The sequence below is a fragment of the Enhydra lutris genome, unplaced genomic scaffold, assembly GCF_002288905.1.
Source record: "Enhydra lutris kenyoni isolate GAN:26980312 unplaced genomic scaffold, ASM228890v2 scaffoldscaffold54, whole genome shotgun sequence".
In the NCBI taxonomy this organism is placed as follows: Eukaryota; Metazoa; Chordata; class Mammalia; order Carnivora; family Mustelidae; genus Enhydra; species Enhydra lutris.
This window is the reverse complement of record NW_019154138.1, coordinates 6446513-6468255: the sequence shown is the minus strand read 5'-3', so window position 1 is coordinate 6468255 and position 21743 is coordinate 6446513. Positions and strand designations below refer to the sequence as shown.

The 21743-nt window shown below is 37.1% G+C and overlaps 1 protein-coding gene across 2 annotated transcripts in view; it reads left to right on the top strand.

Moving 5' to 3' along the window:
* The window catches only part of LOC111157365 (RPGRIP1 like), a 93963-nt gene that overhangs the window by 36372 nt on the left and 35848 nt on the right, over positions 1–21743 (top strand). For both annotated transcript variants that reach the window (XM_022518714.1, XM_022518713.1), the window contains 9 exons: positions 2736–2842; positions 3145–3195; positions 3878–4057; positions 5029–5146; positions 9537–9989; positions 13186–13337; positions 14969–15347; positions 18593–18783; positions 18918–19001. In XM_022518714.1, coding sequence (XP_022374422.1) covers positions 2736–2842; positions 3145–3195; positions 3878–4057; positions 5029–5146; positions 9537–9989; positions 13186–13337; positions 14969–15347; positions 18593–18783; positions 18918–19001 — 1715 coding nt within the window. The remainder of the gene's footprint in view (positions 1–2735; positions 2843–3144; positions 3196–3877; positions 4058–5028; positions 5147–9536; positions 9990–13185; positions 13338–14968; positions 15348–18592; positions 18784–18917; positions 19002–21743) is intronic.

The following is a 21743-nucleotide window of genomic DNA, read 5'->3' as shown; positions in this document are numbered from 1 at the left end:
ATTACAGCCTTGAGCCATTGTTTTCCAGGGAAATACTAAACAAACAAAAAAAATTAGAATTATCTGTATAAGGAAGTCTTTTAATATTTAGGAAGTTCCTTTTTGTATTGCGGATTTTGAAATTGTTTCATTTTACTTTGAAGTCTCTTCACACATTTACCTTTTCATGTATCAAGTGTTCTTTGCCAGAAGATGTTTCCCTGGGTTCTTAGAGTCATTCATCTAACTGGCAAATTATTTTTAGAGAATACTCACCTCTTTATTCAAGGTACAAATTAGCTTCAGATTGTGTGAATATGTGGGGGAAGGATATGTAAATGCAGTTTGCATTTGCTTAATGCTTAAATTAACTGCATGTGTTTAAAGGCCCTGCTTTTGAAAGTTCCTTTCTATCTTTAGCCGAAATGCATAATTCAGCATAATGCATATGGTTATATTGATCACAGCTGAAGATATTAGCACAAAGGAGCTCTGAAAATTGTTTAGTTGAATTGTTCTCTGCACTCTGCTTATTAATGGTGTGCTTGAAGAACATAATTTTAAAAGAGTAAAATGTTATCTCATTTGAATAAAATGCTGTTTAGCTTAACCTGCTTTTTGTCAAATCATAAGGTAAGGAGGTTATTTTTCATCTTGTACAGGATGCTTTGATTTTTCATATTATAATTCAGCAAGTCTATCTCTTCTTTGAACTACAGCGTCTCCGTGCTTTTAAAAGATTCAGGAGTTCTACCCCCAGTAAACAGTTTGAGAAAGGAAAAATATTGTGGATAATTCTACATAAAATTTAGCAGAGAGAAAGGTACTGGCATTCAGTAATGTCTTCTTCCACTAATAAGTTATTTTCCCACTAATAACACCCTAGTTTCAAAAAGATCAGTGAAACGGGGACATGATTCTGGAAACAGAAACCAGCAAAGGAAGAAACATTTGAATAAGTTTATTTATACCTACTAGCATATCATCCTTAGGACCCTGCTCTGAAATATTGAAAGAATAGAAAAACTAGAGCACAAAACTAGAAATCAAAATACACTCTGTCTGGATGAAGGTGGGGAAGTCATGCCCTTTACCCTTTACCTCATTCTCACGACCCATAACACTTCTTGCAGGCCTGAGAAGGAAATTACATCATTCTCAAGACCTTTGGTTTTACATTTTTCTTACTGTATTTACCTTATTTCTGGTACCTAGCCATTCCTACCTAGATTTTTTAACCTAATCAACATAGAATAAAGCATTTTGCCTTCTTATTCTACTCTGTAACCAAGAGTTGTTTATTTCCTCTATGAATTCATATTTATTATTAATCCTAATTTTTAATTTGAAGACAGGTATTTGACCTTACCTTCCAAAATTTCCAAATACTGTTCACATTTGGAAACTCTCTCATTTAGGTCACTGAGTATTAGCAGTTTATATTCTATACCTTTTAATCTTTCATCGATAAGATAAAAAACATTTATATATTTGATAGTAACATGTCTCTGCATACCTTAGAGTCACTTTCTTTTTTCCTTTTTAGTTTGCCAGGAAATATGTGACATTAAAAATATCCAGATTTAGTCCCTTGCTTCTTAACTGTGTAATTTACAATTTTCACTTACATGTAGCATTTATAGCTTGGGAATACAAAGCATTGTAAAAGTCAGAAATGTATTTTTGTATAAAAGGCATTCAGTGTGCAAATGTATTCATGTAAGGAATTCTTGGCAAATGCGTTGGCTTGCTTTTTGTAAGAAATGGAAACAAGAACGTACAACTTGAATTGGGAACTTTTGATAAACACAAGTCTTTGAAAATAGGATGAGATTAGTGGATACACTTTGGATGACATGGTTTAGAGTTAGGCTACAGGGAGCCAAAAAGAATACTTGACCCCCTCAGTGAACTCTGTTGAAGAGTACACTTAAGAACATGAGACTAAAGAATAGATTTGTTAGCTAGCTTTTCTTTTTCCTTTTAAGTTAAGCATATGTTTAATGCAGGGAGGAAAAAATTAATCTCTTTATAGAATTACTGTCTTCTGTAGCTCTACCCTATGCTCCTGCTTGTGGGTTCAGGTGAATGAGTGCCTTGGTGAACGTAACCTATCTCTACTCCTTAACGAGAGCTCTGAGTCCGTGTCCTACCAATTAATAGCACAAAATCAATGAATAAAGAGCACACATGAATTATTACTGATGCTACCATGCACTGGCTGAGAATCCATTTCTGCTATCTTAACAGATTTGTTTAAAGTGTGGTTGATTAAAATTATCGGTGTAGTTATTACCGGAGAAATTATGTTGTTTTAATAAAAAGACTTTATGCTAAATTTGGAAAAGAAAACTTGAAGTCAATTAAAACACTAAAAGGCAAAAAAAAAATTTTTTTGCATGCGTTTCAGGACCCTTAATAAGTAAGTAAAAATCATAGATTTAGAAACATATTTTCTTAGGTATTTAGATAGAATGTTCCTTTGAAGTATCAGAGGCCACAATTTCCTTATATTAATACTGTGAACTTAAGTCTTCAGTTTTTGATAAGCAACTGGATCATATGGTAGACACATGATAGTGTTCGCTTGTTCCTCATTCCCTCACTGCCTTTGTCTAGGTGCTAGCACAATTTCCTCTCTAACCAGAGCGATGCTAGTTCGAGCTTGGTGTGTATCAGGAATTAAATTAATTTTAAACGTGTTCTTACGCCTCAGGCTCTCTTCCCTTTCTAATTGTGTCAACTTTATTTTTAAGACCAAAATGAGAAACTCAGTCAAGAAAACAGAGAACTACAGTTACAGTATCTGGAACAAAAACAACAACTTGATGATCTTAAACACCGCCTAAAGTTTTACAACCAGGTGAACTGTTTTCTTATTTAGGAAATAAACATCAAATTTTTATCTCAGTATTTTATGCTCAGAGGAAACTATACTACAAAGCAAAAGAGTACAAGTGTATTACTTAGTTTCTTAATTCATGGTTGTTAGCTTACATTTCAGAGGGAAGATTCTGAAGAGTTGGAATGTCTCTTATACTTAGTTTCTTAGTTCATGGTATCAGGCAACTTGTGCTCCATGAGGATAATCTGCATAGTTGGAATGTCTCTTGTACTTTCCATTAATATCTCATTGTGAGCTTTTACTTACTCTGTCTTTTGCAGGAGAGTGATATTAATGCTGCTGAATTGAGTGAAGCTCTCCTGCTTATAAAGGTAAGTTTCTGAAATTCACCATGAATTTCATGTCTACATATAACTGTTTCAGCATAATGATGACCCTTGTCTGTAACCCTTATACTTGGAGAATGAATTATTCAGGAAAGTGGTCAGGTGACATTTAGTTACAGCATATACATATTTCATAATGACATCAAAATTACATTAAAATAGACCTCAAAAACTCTTATTTAAAGCACTTTCTCCAACTGTAACAAACATTTCACTTTTACACGCCTCACTATAAAACTAATCAATAATTTTCTGTCCTAAGAGGCCTTGGTACACCCTATTATCTTAAATAAAATATTGAATTATAAATGTTACCAGAAGATATTTTTCAGTTCTAGGATAATCTGTTATTTATAAGACAACACGAGAAAATACATTTCTTTCCCTTTAGATCAACAGTGTAGCTTTTAATCAGTTGAAGAAATGGAAATAAATGTACATGATTCTTCTTTATGTCATGAAGTAATAAACTGTTTTAAGAATTCTCTGTAATTTTTCCAGATGTCTATCTAAATACATTTTCTGTATCAGGATAGTTTTATTCCTGATGGAAAATGGAAATATATCTGTTTTCAATTAATGATTGTTCCTTGCTCTATCTGTATTAATTCACATGATTACATTTTAGAAACTCTTATTTCAGTAATAAAACATGTTTTTATTTTAGGCTCAAAAATCACAAAAAAACGGAGACCTTTCCTTTTTAGAGAAAGTAGACAATAAAATTAACAAAGATCTAGAACGCTCCATGAAAGAGCTACAAGCAACTCATGCAGAAACAGTGCAAGAACTTGAAAAGACACGAAACATGCTAATTATGCAACATAAAATTAATAAAGATTATCAGGTAATGTGCTGCACAAGATGGGAGAATAGGCTTCCTATGATATTCTACTGATGATTACTTTTCAGAGCAGTATTACGTATTATCATCTGTTATCATCTCTTATCATGTATTACCACATGTCTGGAATTTGGCCTCGTAACTAGGTGCTTAGAGTAAATAGTTTAAAAACAAATAATTTTTTTTAAAGCCCCTGGTTTTTAGAGCAGAAATAGCAGCCACGAATTCGCCTGTGCTGGTATTAGCGCGTTCTGCAAATGCATTGTAGCTATCCTACCACAACCACATGTTATCTTACCCTTTAACAAACAGGAAAGTCACCTCTGTGAGAAGGAATCTGGGGTCTTGTTTTGGTTTTTGTTGTTGTTGTTGTTGTTGTTGTTTTTGGTTTTTTTTTTGGCTGGGTACAGTATACTGTACATGACAAGGTAGGGCTCCCCAAGCCCCTCCCCTTCTTCAGGGGGTCTGGGATGGAAATAGTGGAGGTTGGGAGATTCTCAGTGTTTTGGGGGGTAAGTTAGGGCAGGGATTCCCCAGCAGCTGAGGGCCTCTCTCTTCTCTTGCTCTGGCTGGGGCTGGTGGTTCAGGGAGCTCTTACTCCTTGGAGGCCATGTGGACCATAAGGTCCACCACCCGGTTGCTGTAGCCAAATTCATTGTCATACCAGGAAATGGGTTTGACAAAGTGGTCATTGAGAGCAATGCCAGCCCCAGCATCGAAGGTAGAGGAGTGGGTGTCACTGTTGAAGTCGCAGGAGACAACCTGGTCCTCAGTGTATAGGAATCTGGGGTCTTGTTAATTTTGTTTCTGATTTATGAACATTGTCAAGCATAATTTTCTAAACTGTACAGAAAACCACGGTTTACAGCTCCTGATATCCCCAAGATCTAGGAAATGCTTGACTCAGAGTTGCTTTAAAAAATGAAAATGGAACTAATCCTAAGTATTGAAACTTGTTATCTCTTGTTTTTTAGATGGAAGTTGAAGCAGTGACCCAGAAGATGGAAAATTTGCAGCAAGATTATGAACTCAAAGTGGAACAATATGTTCATCTTCTTGATAGCAGAGCTGCACGCATTCAGAAACTAGAAGGTACAATTCCTTGTCCACAGTACCTAGATGAATGGATTTTACAATAGTTGAAAATGTCATCTAAATCCACACGCACAATTTCCTTTCACTCTGTTTTTTTTCTAATTCATAGCTATAATGAGAATTTACCAGAAAGATTGCTTTTATCTGATTCTTTTTTACTTAAGAATTTTTAGTAATTTTCTATTGCTTTCCAGATTCAGTGTTGCAGGCAAAATTTCAGAGTACTTTATGGAGTACCACAGAACTAACTTCACCACCCCATTCCTCATTTCTCTTCTAAGCAAGCTATGTATCTCATCCAAACAAGTCTGCTTGCTCTTTTGCAGATTCTCCTTTCTCGGTCCTGCCACTGTACCTTTGCTCCACCTTTATATCCAACATATACCCTTTTTACCCTGCTTTGAGTTCTAACCAAATGCAATGCACGCCTCTGCCAGGAAGCTGGCTCCATTCACTCCTAGCCCTTCCTCTACTTGAAATGTCCTTGCAGTGTTGTTTCCAGACTTGAGTAAGTATGAAAATCACATGAGGAACTTGTTTCAAATGTAGCTTCCTGGGCCCTAACCCTAGAGATCAGGGGATCCGTGGTTCTATAGATTTAGAAATAACTCCCAAGTGATTCAGATGCAGTTGCAAGACTATACTTTGTAAAACACTACCTCAGTACTTCCCATTTTTCCTCTTATGTACTCAAAAATTATGTGTGGGGATTATATTATATAAGTGTTCTTCACTGTTCGAATTTTGCATATTCCCTGTGACTGCGATATAAATTCTATGAGGCTGAGTACTTAGTCTCTCTTTCATGTCCTCTGGCATACAATGTTTAATTCAAATGATTGATGCCAGCAGTAATTTTACACTCTTGAAAATTGCTGAGGATCCCAAAGGCCTCTTGCTTATATGGGTTTTACTTATCATATTAAGAATTGAAAGAGAAATTTTGAAAATATTTATTTTATGTCATGCTAAAATAATAATAAACCCATTACATGTTAACATAAATTACAGTATTTATTTTTTAAAAGCTGTATTTTCCATACAGAAAAATAGTGAGAAGAGTGACATTGTTTTAAACTGTTTAACATTTTTTAATTGTTTGACATTTTTGCAAACTTTTTGGTGTGCCCCTTAATAGAAAACAGCTGGGTTTTTAAACCTGCTTTCTGCATTCAATCTGTTATGCTGTCACACATTATGTAGTCTGGGGAACTCCATTAAACACTTGTGAGAGAATAAGAATGAAAAAGACAAGTGACATGTCGGGATTATTTTAAAAATAGTTTTGACCTCACAAACCTTCAGAGCAGTTTCAGGGATCCTCAGGGTTCCCAAAGCACACTTTAAGAACCACTGCTCTAAGTAGAAGGGTTCAGTAAATATTTCTATCTGCCTGAACAGGGTTTTCCAAAAGTCAAAGAGCAGTATATACCTTTTATTTCAAGTAGTACTCAAAAATTTGCTTACTAGAATTTTCCTGAATAACAAGGAGGTCACATAGTTTAGGATTTTCATTCCTTTTAGTCTTACTAAATCTTCACCAATAAATTTCATCTGTCCCCTAAATTTATTGATTCATTCCTTAGACATGCTCAGGCTCTTAATGCATCCTAAGCAATGTGCTAGGGAGGGAAAATCCAAATAGAAAAAAAAAAAAAAAGCTCAGGTACCACCCTCAAGGAACTCATAAGATGGAGCACATAGGATAAGGGCACCTGGGTGGCTCAGTTGGTTAAGCGTCTGACTTTGGCTTGGGCCGTGATCTCATTGGGTCCTGGGATCTCCCTGCTCTGACGAATCGCCCTGCGTTGTTGCATCTGCCACCCTGGCCCAGGCTCCACACATAGTGGGGATTCTGCTTCTCCTCCCTCTCGCTCATGCTCTCATGTCTGTCTGTCTGTCTGTCTCTCTCTCTCAAATAAGTAAATAAAGTATTTTTTTTTTTTAAAACAAAGAGAGAGCACATAAATAGTCATACTTGACCATGAAGAATGTGAAGCTAGGAAAATGCAGGTGATACCAAGGAAACATGGAGGAGAGAAGACCTGTTTAAACCTGAAGATTCAGGGAAGACTCCGCTAAGTAAGTTTGGAGTCTTAAAAAATGACAGAATTCACCATTAAGTAAAAACAATGAAAGGCATTCCAGACAGTAGAGGATTCATGTTAAATGCCCTAACTGTGAAGCGCGGCCTTTCATTTGCCAAACTGCATGCAGATCCATCTAATTGGAAGGCAGCAATGCTCACCGCTATACCACCAATGCTGATCCGTCTAATTGGAACTCGTAGTTAGTAAAGGGGGAGAATCTCTCCAGTTAAGGCTGGGAAGAGCCAGTTCATGAAGGCCCTGTTTGCCACCTTGAAGAGTTTGACACTTGATAACCTAGAATACCACTAAGCAGTTTTTAAGGTAGGCAATAATACACTCAGAACTACAGTTTGGAGATTATGCTATCATTATTAGAAAAAATAAGATATGAAGGAAGAAAGCACTTTGGGTTCCGTGATAATCTGGGTAGTAAACACTGGGAATGTAGGTAAAGTAGCATTAGTGGACAGAGAATGGACAGGGCCAAACTTGGAAAGACTTAAGAGACAGTGTTGAATTGTAGTGACCCTGTGGATGTGGTGATAGTTAAGAGAAAGAGAAACTAGACCGATTCTGTGGCAACAGGTGTAAGCAACTGGATGAATGCTAACACCAGCACTTGAGATGTCGAGTACAGAAATACCTGGAAGAGAATACTCTACATTGGCTCTATGCTATTTTGGATATGTGATGTCGAGTACAGAAATACCTGGAAGAGAATACTCTACATTGGCTCTATGCTATTTTGGATATGTTGAGTTTGATGTGGCTAGGGGATATCTAGATAGAGAGCCCAGCAAGCCATGAGATATATGGATCTGGAGTTCAGAAAATAAATCTGAAATAAAAATAGAAAAAAGAGAGGGGTGCCAGGGTGGCTCAGTGGGTTAAAGCCTCCACCTTCAGCTCAGGTCATGATCCCGGAGTCCTGGGATTGAGCCCTGCATCGGGCTCTCTGCTCAGCAGGGAGACTGCTTCCTCCTGTCTCTGCCTGCCTCTCTGCCTACTTGTGATCTCTGTCAAATAAATAAAATCTTTAAAAAAAAAAAAAAAAGAAGAAAAAGAAAAAAAAGTCTTCGCATATTGATAGTAGCAGAAATCATAAAAGATGGAGGTTGCCTATAAGAATATATAGACTAGCAAGAGGATAAAAATAGGGCCCCCAGCAAACTATGAGAAAAAGAGAAAACCCTTTAAAAAAATAGAAAAAAGAAAAAACAAGAGAGGTAGAAGAAAAAAAAAAAAGTAGGATAGCAGTTCATAAAAGGGAAAGTGACCATCAATGTCAAGGAAGCAAAGAAATCAATGATACAAGAACCAAAGTCTATTCCATCTAGCAATTAATTTGTTATCTATCGGTAACCTTTTCTGGAGCAGTTTCATGAGGAAAGTGAGGCAGATAGTCTTTGCAGGAGGTTGGAGAATATCTGTTGATGATGAACTGTACACACAAGCATCTGTTACTTTTTCCAGAAATTTGGATGTAACATGGGGATGAAGTGTGTATCTAAAAAAGACATATCTTTTTAAAACACAGACTTATGGAAGTACAGTTAGCATACTTTAAACTGCACATGTTTGAGGCATACAGCTTGGTGAATTTGGGCCCATGGCTACACTATGAAACCATCACCACAATCAAGGCAATAAACATACCCATCATCCCAAAAGTAGAAAAGGAGAAGCTTTAGGAATCTGAAGAGAAAGAGCCAGTGGGAAAAGAAACTGACTTTAAAGGAGAGAATATAATAAAGCAGAAACAGCAGAATAGGGAGAATCCAAATATTTACTTCAGCTCTTCGTTCAAAAACATTTCTTTCTTTTTTCTTTTTCCTTTCTCCCGGTACAGACTGTATTATAACTTGAGTTGTAAGTTTCTTGTTAATAACCGGTGTCAAAACAAAGGATGAATTTTTGTAGACTACAATATTACCCACAGAAAAACCATGTAGTCATAGAATTTAAGATTGAGACTCTTCACCAAAGCAGTTAGACTTCATACCACTTCAAAAGCCAGTTTGTATCTTCATATGTCAATATTTAAAAAATATCTAGGGACGCCTGGGTGGCTCAGTTGGTTAAGCAGCTGCCTTCGGCTCGGGTCATGATCCCAGCGTCCTGGGATCGAGTCCCACATGGGGCTCCTTGCTCGGTGGGGAGCCTGCTTCTCCCTCTGCCTCTGCCTACCACTCTGTCTGCCTGTGCTCATGCTCTCTCTCTCTCTCTCTCTCTCTCACAAATAAATAAATAAAATCTTTAAAAAAAAAAATATCTAAACTGTGTGTCTTCTCTTGCAGCCCAATTAAAGGATATTGCCTATGGCACCAAGCAGTATAAATTTAAACCAGAAATCACACCAGATGACTCCATTGATGAATTTGATGAAACTCTTCACTTAGAACGAGGCGAAAACCTATTTGAAATCCATATCAACAAAGTAACCTTTTCTTCTGAAGTTTTACAGGCGTCTGGAGATAAAGAGCCTGTCACTTTCTGTACCTATGCTTTCTATGATTTTGAGCTACAGACAACTCCCATTGTGCAAGGCCTTCACCCAGAATACAACTTCACTTCTCAGTATCTCGTTCATGTTAATGACTTATTTTTACAATATATTCAGAAGAATACTATCACTCTTGAGGTCCACCAAGCTTACAGCACAGATTATGAAACAATTGCGGCAGGTCAGTTGAGATTCCATGAAATCCTAGAAAAAAGTGGTCGAATATTTTGCACAGCAAGTTTGGTTGGTAAGTACAATCTTATAAGCTTTGGACATTTGAATCGCTAATCTGGTTTATATATTAATATGGTGTTCAACATTACTGCCTTCTCTAGGGATTCAAGATGCCTTGAGGGTAGGATAGTGTCCTCTAATTGATCTGCCCACAGTTGGTTAGACTATCCTAAATGTCATGGGTGATGTCAGTGCAATGGCTATTAATTTTTTAGAAGTTTATAAGTGCAAATATTTATTTACCATATTAATACCCTTTTTTGATTAAGCATTAACTGTAGTACATTCATCAAATTTTTTTTTTAAGATTTTATTTATTTATTTGTCAGAGAGCAGAAGCAGGCAGAGAGGCAGACGGAGGCAGAGAGAGAAGCAGGCTCCCTGCTGGACAAGGAACCCAATGTGGGACTTGATCCCAGGACGCTAGGATCATGACCTGAGCTGAAGGCAGCAGCTTAACCCACTGAGCCACCCAGGCGTCCCATCAAATATTTTTTTAAGAGCTGATGTTATCACTGTTAGTAGGCGTTGGAAATACAGTGCTAAGTAAGCCGGACAGAGCCCCTGCCATCATCTAGCTTACCTTCTAGAGGGGAAGACAGTCCATAAAACAAATATATATCTCATCAAATGAAGAAAAATGAATAGGCTAACGAGAAATATGGAAGGTTGCTAATTCAGATAAGAACTTCTCTGGTGATTGACATTGATAGAGACCTGAGTAAAGATCCATGACAGGATCCAGGGGAAGAATGTTTCATGCAGAGGTAACAGCAAGTACCAAGTGGAGGGACAAACATGACATGTTGGAGGAACAGCAAGAAGGCCAGTGGCTAAAGCAGAAAAGTGATTAAAGCAATAGAAGAACGACTAAGCAAAGTCAGTCAGAGAAAGGCAAATACCATATGATTTCACTCATATGTGGAATTTAAGAAACAAAACAAACGAGCAAAGGGAGAAAAGGGAGGGGATGGCAAACCAAGAAACAGACTCTTAACTCTAGAGAACAAACTGCTGGTTACCATAGGTGGGTGAGGGATGGGGAAATAGGTGACAGGGATTAAGGAGGCCACTTGTCTGTCGTGATGAGCCCTGGGTGATGTATGGAAGTATTGAATCACTAAATTGTTCCTGAAACTACTATTACACTGTATGTTAACTAACTGGAATTTGAATGAAAACTTTTAAAGAAAAGAAAGTACACTTTAAAAAACATAAACAACAACAAAACAAAACAAAACAAAAAAAACAGTGGAAGGACCGGATCATGCTCTAGAGACTTGTAGGTCATGGTGAGGCAAATGGATTTTTTCTCTCTGAGTGATGAAAGTCATTGGAGTTTTGAGGAGGGAAGTGATGTGATCACACATATGTCTTAGAAGAACGACCTTGGGTACTGGGGGAAGAATAGTCTGTTGAGGCCAAGAGGGAAAATTAGGATCATTATCAGGCTATTACATTAATCTAGAAAGATGATGGTGGTGGCTTGGAGTAAGATGGTAGTGAGAAGAGTGATAAGAAGTGGTTATTTTCAGTTTATGTTTGATTAACTTTAAGACTTGCTTATCAATTGAATAGAGAGTAATGAAAGAAATGGAGGAGACAAGAATTTCTAGCATGCACAACAAGGAGAATCGCGAACCCATTTATTGAAATAGGCCTGGGAAAGGAACAAATCTGGGGAAGAAAATCAAGAATTTTGTTTAAACAAGATAAGACTGGCTGCCTGTTGGATAGCCAAGTGGAGATGGCATGTGGTCAGTGAATACACTAGCCCTAGGCCCAAGGTCAGGGATAAACACATGAAAGGGGGAGTCATTACCATATGGAATATATTTTAAGCCTTCGGCCTAGATAATATCACATAGAGAGTGAATGTACACAAAGCAGAGAATGTGGCCAAGGACTGAGCCTTGGAAAACCGCAAAACTTAGAGTTCACGAAGAAGAAGAGACACCAGCAAAGGAAACTAAAGTGATTTGAAAGGCAAGCCAAGAGCATATAGTATCCTAGAGGACAAGTAAAGAAACCATTTCAAGAAGAAAAGAGGGTGACTTAGTTTCTCGGGAGGGATTTTATTTTATTGATTGATGACAGGGGTAATATATTTACATGACTCAAATCAAAAGGTATAAAAGTTTATACTTTAAAATCTCTCTCTTCCATTCCTCCCCCAGCTACCCTGAAACCTCTCACCAAAGGCTGCAAATTCTTCCAAAGAAATTTTAAGCATATACAAGAAAATATCTATATGTATATGTATATGCATTAATATTCTTGTTCTAGGACTTTTTTTAAAAAATTGTATCAGATTTGAATCATGTTTGCATGTTGATGAGAATGATCCATCAGTGAGAAAGAAATTGATGAACTAGAAGAGAATGGGGAAATAGTTTTAATAATATATGTTCAGGAAAGCTTACATATAGAATATCTTCTATTCAACAAATATTGAGTACCCATTGTATACTAGTCCCTCGGGTAGGAATCTGTCAATGGAAACCACAGTCCTTGCCCTCAAGAAATTTATAGTGTGGGTGGAGAAATACACTGGTGAACAGAGAGTTATGTGAAAGGAATCAGTGTCCTAATGAGAGAACATTTTCCTCCCCTCTTTGAAGGAAGCAGAGAGCCCTTAAATCCCCCAAGAGCTATAGAGGAAATCTTCACAGAGGAAGAGACATGAAGAGCTGCCCGACTTGGAAAGAAGAGTGAGGGTATATAGGGCGAACCTCATGCATGCATGAATTACATCCAGCATATATTTGGCGTAGCTTATAGCATTTGTCCCTGTACTTGTGGCCTGGTGGAGAAGTGGGAAGGTGCCAAAGATGTCTTGAAAGTTGAATCATAATGTGGAATTTCATATTTATAATTTTGAGATTTCATATTGCATCTGTCAGTCTACATTGAGTACAACTTGTTAAAAACAAGCTACTGTAGCATCAAAAAGAATCTGTGCAGTATTTAATACAGTGTTTAGTTATTTCTTTATATTTTAGAAGGATTGCAATAGCATAAGTTGGAATATCTCAAACATAATCTGACATAGCTCTTTAATAATACTAACATACAATGAAACTCATACTTACAGAGGTAACTGGATTTTCTTCAGCTCTGTTCTTTGCCAATCACACATCATTTGTGCAAGTCATATATTATTTTACTCAGTATAAAATTTTAACAGTGAGTTATGCATTTGTTTGTAGGAACTAAAGGAGACATCCCAAATTTTGGCACAGTGGAATACTGGTTCAGATTACGGATTCCCATGGATCAAGCAATTCGACTTTATCGAGAACGAGCAAAGGCTTTGGGATATATAACATCAAATTATAAGGGGCCAGAGCAAATGCAATGGGTGAGCTGGTTGGACTTTAAGACATTTTTATGATACAGAAATTTTATAATATGTCTTTTTATGTTATGCTTTAAACCAAAATCATTTTCTTTCACAGCCATCAAGTGACTCTTTTTAACTTTTTATTTTGAAAGAATTATAGATTTACAGGAAGTACAAGAACTGTACAGAGAAGTTCTATGTACCCTTCACCCAGCTTCTCCCAATTGTAACATCTTACATAACTGCAATACATTATCAAAACCAGGAAACTGACATTGGTACAATACCTTTAACTAGATTACAGACCTTATTCGTATTTTATCAGTTTTTACATGCACTCGTGTGTGTGTGTGTGTGTCCTATGCAGTTTTACCACCTGTATATATTCATGTAACTGCCACCACAAGAAAGACCCAGAGTTGTTCCATCACCACAAAGGAACTCCTTGCGCTACCCAGGGCACTTTTGAAAAATTGCAGTATCCTGAGCTGCAAGTTTAAACACAATTCCTCAGAGCAGCATTGCCCAAGCTGTGTTTCATGTAGTCGTAATAGCCATACTTCCAAAAGAATTCCATGATCCAGTGAATGCAGAAAGCACTAAAGTGAGCCCAGTGAAATAGGGTCCTTGACTCATCATGTATAACAAGAATCCCAAGAGGAAAGCTTAAAGTATGCACTTGAATTGAGTAACAAAGGGATAAAATATAGTTGAAACATATTGGAATGTCTGCTCAAGTCATAATTATCTTTTTTCGTTTGGACCCCTGTCACTCCCAGTTCATGGGGCTGGCCCTGCCAGAGGCCAGATTTATGCCCAGTGGTCCTGTCCACTGCCACTCTCTATCATATTATGACTACTGATTCGGGAGTGTCCACCTGACCCCAGTTAAGCCAATTGGATTCTGTTTTCAAGAGAAAGCAAGATTTTCCCTGCTTGGAACATGTGAAATTGGGAGCTGTAGGGCACCCATCTTCTACCATGTTAACCAGCAAAGGAAAGAAAATGGGTCTGGAGAGAAAGAATAATGAGCAAGCATACAGAGAAAAACGGGCACTAGATTGAGTGTAAATTCTGGCAGTTTTCCAGTCCGGTGTTTATCTCCGACCATGGTCTCCTGTTCTCATAGCAGTTGAACTTCAGTATGCTGGCTAATCTCGACTCAAATATCTGCTTTCCCAAACACCATTGGTTGAAGAGGAGGACCAGCCCAAATATAATGAAATAATCTCTCTGGGTGGGCTCCATCAAATTCACTGGATTCTTAAGTAAGAGTGAGATAGGATCACAATAGCTGGAGTGCTTGAAGAATCAGCTCTTAATAAAATTGTGACCTAGAGGACATTTGTCTTTGGACCCATCTATTCACATTACTCATTAGTTATTAAATAGAATTTGACAATAACAGTTCTTGGTTTTAACAACAGTTTCTACAGGTAAGCTCAGTCATCTATCTTAAGATCACCTGTTCATGTTCTAGGGAATACTAGTTTTGACTAAGAATCTGGTTTTTTACTGAGAAATTCACTATGAAGTGTAAATATCCAGCTTTTTGTTCATTCACCAGATTATTTTGTTTGGGATTTGACAGCTGCTATTTATCTTTTCAGTGTGTTATTACTGTAATATAACTATGTATTTTTTTCCAGTCAAGTCAGCCAGCACCCAAAACTTCTCAGCCCAGTTCTGCTGATCCCACAGATGGCAACTTAAATGAACTTCATGTTACAGTCAGATGTTGCAGCCACTTGAAGTCCCGAGCAAACCACCTTCAGCCACACCCATATGTTGTGTACAAGTTTTTTGATTTTGCAGACCACGATACAGCCATCATTCCCAGTAGCAATGATCCACAGTTTGATGATCACATGTGTTTCCCAGTGCCGATGAATATGGATTTGGATCGGTACCTTAAGTCAGAGTCTCTGAGTTTTTATGTGTTTGATGATAGTGATACTCAAGAGAATATATATATAGGAAAAGTCAATGTGCCTCTGATTTCATTGGCACATGACAGATGTATCTCAGGTAAGCGTATTTCTTGAATCTATGAAGTTGTAAAAACAAACCTAAATTATACTTCAATTGTGGATATGACTAACCTTTCTAATGTTCTCAGATAATCTTAAGCGTTGGGCCTACAGTTTTTTCCCTGGTTATTTTCTTAGTAGTTCTACAGATTAGGATATGTGTCTTACCAGCCTTAAATTAATGCTAACAACTCCATCAAGATATAGAAAGTCTGCCCCAATATAATTCCATTTCCTCCCCTCTCCTTTGTGCTATTATTGTCATATATCTATATAAAAAATGCCTATATATGTTATAAACCCAATAATACAGTGTTATAATTATTGCAGTCTGTAACTTTTTATCTTTTAAGGAAGTCAGGAGAAAGGAGAATATCTATAATTATAGGAGACTCTCACATTAACTTACGTGTTTACCATTTCTGGTATTCCTTCCCCCTCCCTCCATCCTCCCTCCCTTCATTTCTGGTATTCTTTATTTCTTCCTATGGATTTGAATTACTGTCTGGTGTTATGTCCATACTCCAATATAACTCCATTGCCCCTCTCGCCTTTGTGCTATTATTATCATAAACATTTTATCTTTATGTAAGTTCAACAATATAATTTTACTATTATTGTTTTATGCGGTTGTCTTTTAAATGAGTTAAGAAATGACAACATATTTATACTGTGCTTCATAATTACCTGTGTGATTACTTTTATCAATCTCTATCCTTTGTGTTGATTTGAGTTAACATCTGGTATCACTTCCTTACAACCTAAAGAACTTCCTTTAATATGTATTATAACTCAGGTCTGCTGGTAGTGAATTCTCCCAATTATTATCTAAGAATGTCTATTTTGCTTTTATTTTTTAAAGGATAGTCTTACTGGGTATAATATTCTTAGTCATCAGTTATTTTTTTCATTTGCACTTTGGGTGTATCAGATGACTAATTTCTGGCCGGCATTGTTTCTAATGAGAAATCAGATGGTAATATTATTATGGTTCCCCTGTACTTGATATTACCTTCAAGATTTTCTTTTTAGTGTGTGTACGTGTGTATGTATGGCTTTAAACAGACTATGATGTGTATGATGTGGATCCCACTATGCTTATCCTACTTGGAATTTGTTGAGCTTCTTTATGTACAGGGTGCTGTTATGTACCAAATTTGGAGCGTTTTCTGCTGTTATTTCTTCAATTTTTTTTCTGCCCTTTCTTCCCTCTTAGACTCCCAATTACATGTACATTTGTGTTTAATGGTATCCCACAGTTCTCTGAAGCACTATTCATTTTTCTTCATTTTTTTTTTCTGCATATTGGATCATCTCTATTGGTCAGTATTCAAGATCACTGATTTTTTTCTTCTGCCATCTCAAATCTCGTATTGAAACCCTCTACTGATTTTTTTCATTTTAGTAATTATAATTTCAACTCCAGAATTTTTTAAAATTCTTTTTTATAAAATTTCTCTCTTTATTATATTCTTTTTTATAAATCACTGTCATCACATTTTCCTTTAATTCTTTAAATATCATTTTAATTTTTGAACGTATTTATAATAGCTGTTCTGAGGTTTTTGTCTGCTAAGTGTAACATTGAGGCACCCCCACAAGGTGTCAATTGACGACCTTTTTCCTATGTATACGGCATACACTCCTGCTTTTCCACAAGCACCATGATTTTTTTGTTGTTGTTTAAAACTGGACATTTAGGATACTATATTATAGCAGCTCTAGATTTCAGCTGTCCCCTACTCCTCAGGGTGGTTCTCTTATTGTTTTTGCTTGGTGACTTGCCTGAACTAATTCTGTATCTTCCTCTCACTGTTCCCACTGATGTCTCTGCTAAGTTTTTATTTATTTAATTTTAAGCTTGAGTCAGCATTGTTTAGTGGTCATTGATTGGTCAAAGATTGTACTTCAATACCTTGAGCTGGTAGGCTTCCCCACTTTTTCTGTGGATTAGTGTATGTGTTGGGTAATGGGTTTTCAAAGTTCAGGCAGTCTACAGTTCTCCTGTTCAGCCAGGGAAGTAGTTTATTAGAGTCTGTTCTGACTCTTACTGTTGTTACTGAGTTTCTGTAGATTCTTATCAATAAATGTTCTCAATTCGTTGTACACCTTTGTTCAATTTCCAGAGCACTTAAATGATAGGGGCTTTTTTTTTCATCATTTTGTCCAGATTTATCATGTTCTTCTTTTTGTAGAAAGGATTTACTGAGCTCTTCACTCAACCATTCTAGAAGTCCCACCTGTGCCTGTAATAGAAGTTATCACCTCCTTATATTCCATCTATATTCTTTTGTTCTAAAGTCTAGAGTTGTTTTTTCTTTCCCAGCCAGCCATTAAAAAATGTATCAAACACTTGAGGACCAAGTAAAGGATACTACTCCTAAACAAGAGCTATACTATACTTAATACAGGTTTGTTTTTTTCTAGTCTGGAATTTTTCATACTGAAAAATTCAGTGCAGGGCCACCTGGGTGGCTCAGTTGGTTAAGCAACTCTTTTGACTCAGGTCGTGATCCCAGAGTCCTGGGATCAAGCCCTGCATTGGGCTCCCTCACCCCACATGCTTGCTGTGTCTGTCTGTCTCTCTCTCTCTCTCAAATAAATAAATAAAATCTTAAAAAAAAAAATTAGTGCAATGACTAAAATTTGTGACTCTTTATTACAGTTACAGCTAGGTGATACTTTTTATTACCATTTTGGACAGTTTATTTTCTGGACACTTTTTTGTTGTGCTACCATTAATTTGGAGTAATTTAACAAATCCCAGTAAAATATATTTAAAATCTTGATAAAATTACATGGTAATATGAAGACTTCCTTACATATATAAATTATTTGAAATTGTGCGCTTTTAATATATTTTTCTATAGAGACAAGTCTTTTGTGAGAATATTTAAGGCAAAAGGAGGTTGATACTTAGCTATAACCCAGATAATGTCTTAGAGGAAGGCTAAAAATTCTGAATAATTTCTGAATTTAATTTCAGTGAATTAAAATATTTATAAGTTAATTTTCTCACCTTGGAATCAGAATTGTCATCACTGAGGCCTTAATTTCTGAAAGCAGTCTGCTTCAGAGATGAACCTATCATAGATTATTTTGTCTTTATTCTCTAAGCCATTTGAGGTGCAAGTAAAAGCTAAAGTTATTTTTAAAGCTGTGGGTAGTTCCCTTTGTTCTTTCATCCTTATGGTAATAAAACTTCACTCTAGCATTAATTAAAATTATTTTGTAACTTGACAGGGATATTTGAGTTAACAGATCATAAAAAGCATCCTGCAGGAACCATCCATGTTATATTGAAATGGAAATTTGCTTACCTTCCACCAAGTGGATCTATAACAACTAAAGACTTGGGAAATTTTATACGCAAAGAAGAGTCAGAAGTTGTTCAAAGAGTACCTTCAACATCCTCTGTTAGCCCATTAGTTGTTGTGAGTAACACTGACTTTGAATTTCCTATAGAACTTAAGAAATAGTATTTAAAAAAGAAAGAAAGAAAAAATAGCTGAAGTCTTATCTAAGTATATGTTTATCATACTCAGTTTGACATATTGATTTATCTTAGGCACCAACACCTAAACCAAGACAGCGTTTAACACCTGTAGATAAGAAAGTGTCTTTTGTGGATATCACACCACAGCAGAGTTCTGTAAGTAGTAAACACTGAAAATACTGATTTTTTTCGTCTCATACCAAGTATTTTGAATAAACGATGTAGACGTAGTATACTCTACCTGATTTCAAAGGAAACAAGTGAATAAAATACTTTTTCCTTGGAATGTTAGCTTCGCAATTTGGCACTGTGTATAAATGTTAACTCTTCCTACTCTTTGATCTAAACCCTCCTTTGACTCCATTTGTAACTCCAGCTACAGCCCTAATCCTCTGCCTCTATTTTCGGTGGGGGAGGGGGGACAGTGCAGGGAGAAACCTCTTCAGAAAGTCTTAATTCTGTTGCCCTTTCTTCACACCGTTTCTTGAACTCAGTCTAATCAAAATTCATCCTCATTAAAACCATTCTTGCTAAGGTCGCAATGACTTTGACTTTGCCATGTCCAGTAGTCAATCCTCAGTCCCCATCTTTATCTCCCAGTAACATTCGACACAGTGGAATACTTGCTCCCTCCTCACTGGGTGTCTGGGACACCATGCCTTTCCAGTTTCTCTCCAGCTTTACCAGTGATTCTTCTCCCTGTCCTAGACCAAATCTCTCAATGTAGAGGTGCCTCAGCAGTTTCACTGCAGACCTACACCTCATCTCACTCTATATTTCCATTCAGAGGTCTTCGCCAATCTCATAGTTTTAAACAACTAGAGGTGGTCACTCTCATATTTATAATCTTCGGTCTTGATCTCACTGTCAAATTCCAGATTTATTTTCTCCCTGCCTATTTCATATGCACTGGATGTGTAATAGGAATCTAGACTTAACATGTTAAAAACCAAATGTGACTTCTCAACCCTCTTCCAAAATGTTTCTTCCATTGTTTCCCATTCTCCATAAATAACTAACAATTCATCCAGCTGCATCATCAGTGCATGTTATTTTTTTTTTAAAGATTTTATTTATTTATTTGACAGACAGAGATCACAAGTAGGCAGAGAGGCAGGCAGAGAGAGGAGGAAGCAGGTTCCCCGCGGAGCAGAGAGCCCGATGTGGGGCTCGATCCCAGGACCCTGGGATCATGACCTGAGCCCAAGGCAGAGGCTTTAACCCACTGAGCCACCCAGGCACCCCTAATCAGTGCATTTTAAAGGCTTCCCTTTGTCATTCTCTTTTTCACATCCTGCTTCCAGTTGTTTTTTTTTAAGATTTTATTCATTTATATGACAAACAGAAATCACAAGTAGGCAGAGAGGCAGGCAGAGAGAGAGGAAGGGAAGCAGACTCCCCGCTGAACAGAGAGCCAGACGCGGGGCTCGATCCCAGGACCCCGGGATCATGACCTGGGCCAAAGGCAGAGGCTTAACCCACCGAGCCACCCAGGCGCCCCTCCTGCTTCCAGTTTATCCACAAAACCTATCAGCTATACTTTCAAAACATATCCTGTATTCACATCATCTCCACTGTCACCACTCAAGTCACCATCATCTCTTTTGGACTTTAAAAAAAAACATTTTCTTTGTAATTGAGGTGTAACTCCTAAATAGTTAAAGGACACAAAACTCAAGTACCCAGCTCAATGAATTTTTACCTATGTACACACCTGTGTAAACACCACCCAAATCAAAATATTTTTTCTCGGGTGCCTGGGTGGCTTAATCCATTAAGTGTCTGCCTTCAGCTCAGGTCATGATCTCATTTCTGGGATTGAGCCCCACGTAGGGCTCCCAGCTCAGTGGGGAGGCTGTTTCCCCTCTTCCACTGCCCCTCCACCCAACTTGTGCTCTCTCCCTCCCTCTGTCTCTGCCATGCTCTTTCTCTCAAATAAAATCTTTAAAAAATAAAAGCACTTTTTCTTCTCAGAGCTTAAGATAATACCTGGCATATACAGTGCATTTAGTATATATGTGCTAAATAAATGAATTCAATAATTATTATTCAGGCCGTGTTTAATAACAAACACTTATTGAGTGCTCATTATATGTCAGACACTGAACCAGATGCTTTATGTCCACAAACCAATTTAATCCTAAGAACAATCTTATGATCATACTAGAATTATTCCCATTTAAAAATCAGGAAAGTAAGCAGTGTCTGGGTGGCTCACTTTAGTAAGCATCCAACTCGTGATTTTTGCCTCCAGTCATGGTCTCATGGGTTGTGAGATGGAGCCCGCTGTGAGGTTTGCACTAAGGGCAGAATCTGCTTGAGATTCTCTCCCTCTCTTTCTACCCCTCCCCTACTTGCTCTCTCTCAAATAAAAATCTTTAAAAAAAAAAAGAAATAGATCAGGAAAGTAATATGTGCAGAGCTTAAGTAACTTGCTCAAGGGCAAAATATTAGATCTGGAATTCGAACATAAGTAACTGGATTCCTACATAAATGATCATAAATATAGAAAAGACATACATGGAGATGTTTATTGCAATGTTAGTCATCACAGTAACTGAAAATGGTGAATTAGTTAAATGTCCAACACCAGGAAAATGGTTCATTAAATTATGATACATTCATTCATTTTAATATTAGATTGTATTAAAAATGACGTTTACCCGAAAGTTTATATCAGTAGAAAATTTTATGACATATTACTAAGGTTTTTTAAATGTCACAAGATACATTGTATTTATAATATAATTACCACTATGTAACCAAGAAAGTTTTTTATTTGCATTAAAAATGAATCCTAGGGACGCCTGGGTGGCTCAGTTGGTTAAGCAGCTGCCTTCGGCTCAGGTCGTGATCCCAGGGTCCTGGGATCGAGTCCCACATCGGGCTCCTTGCTCA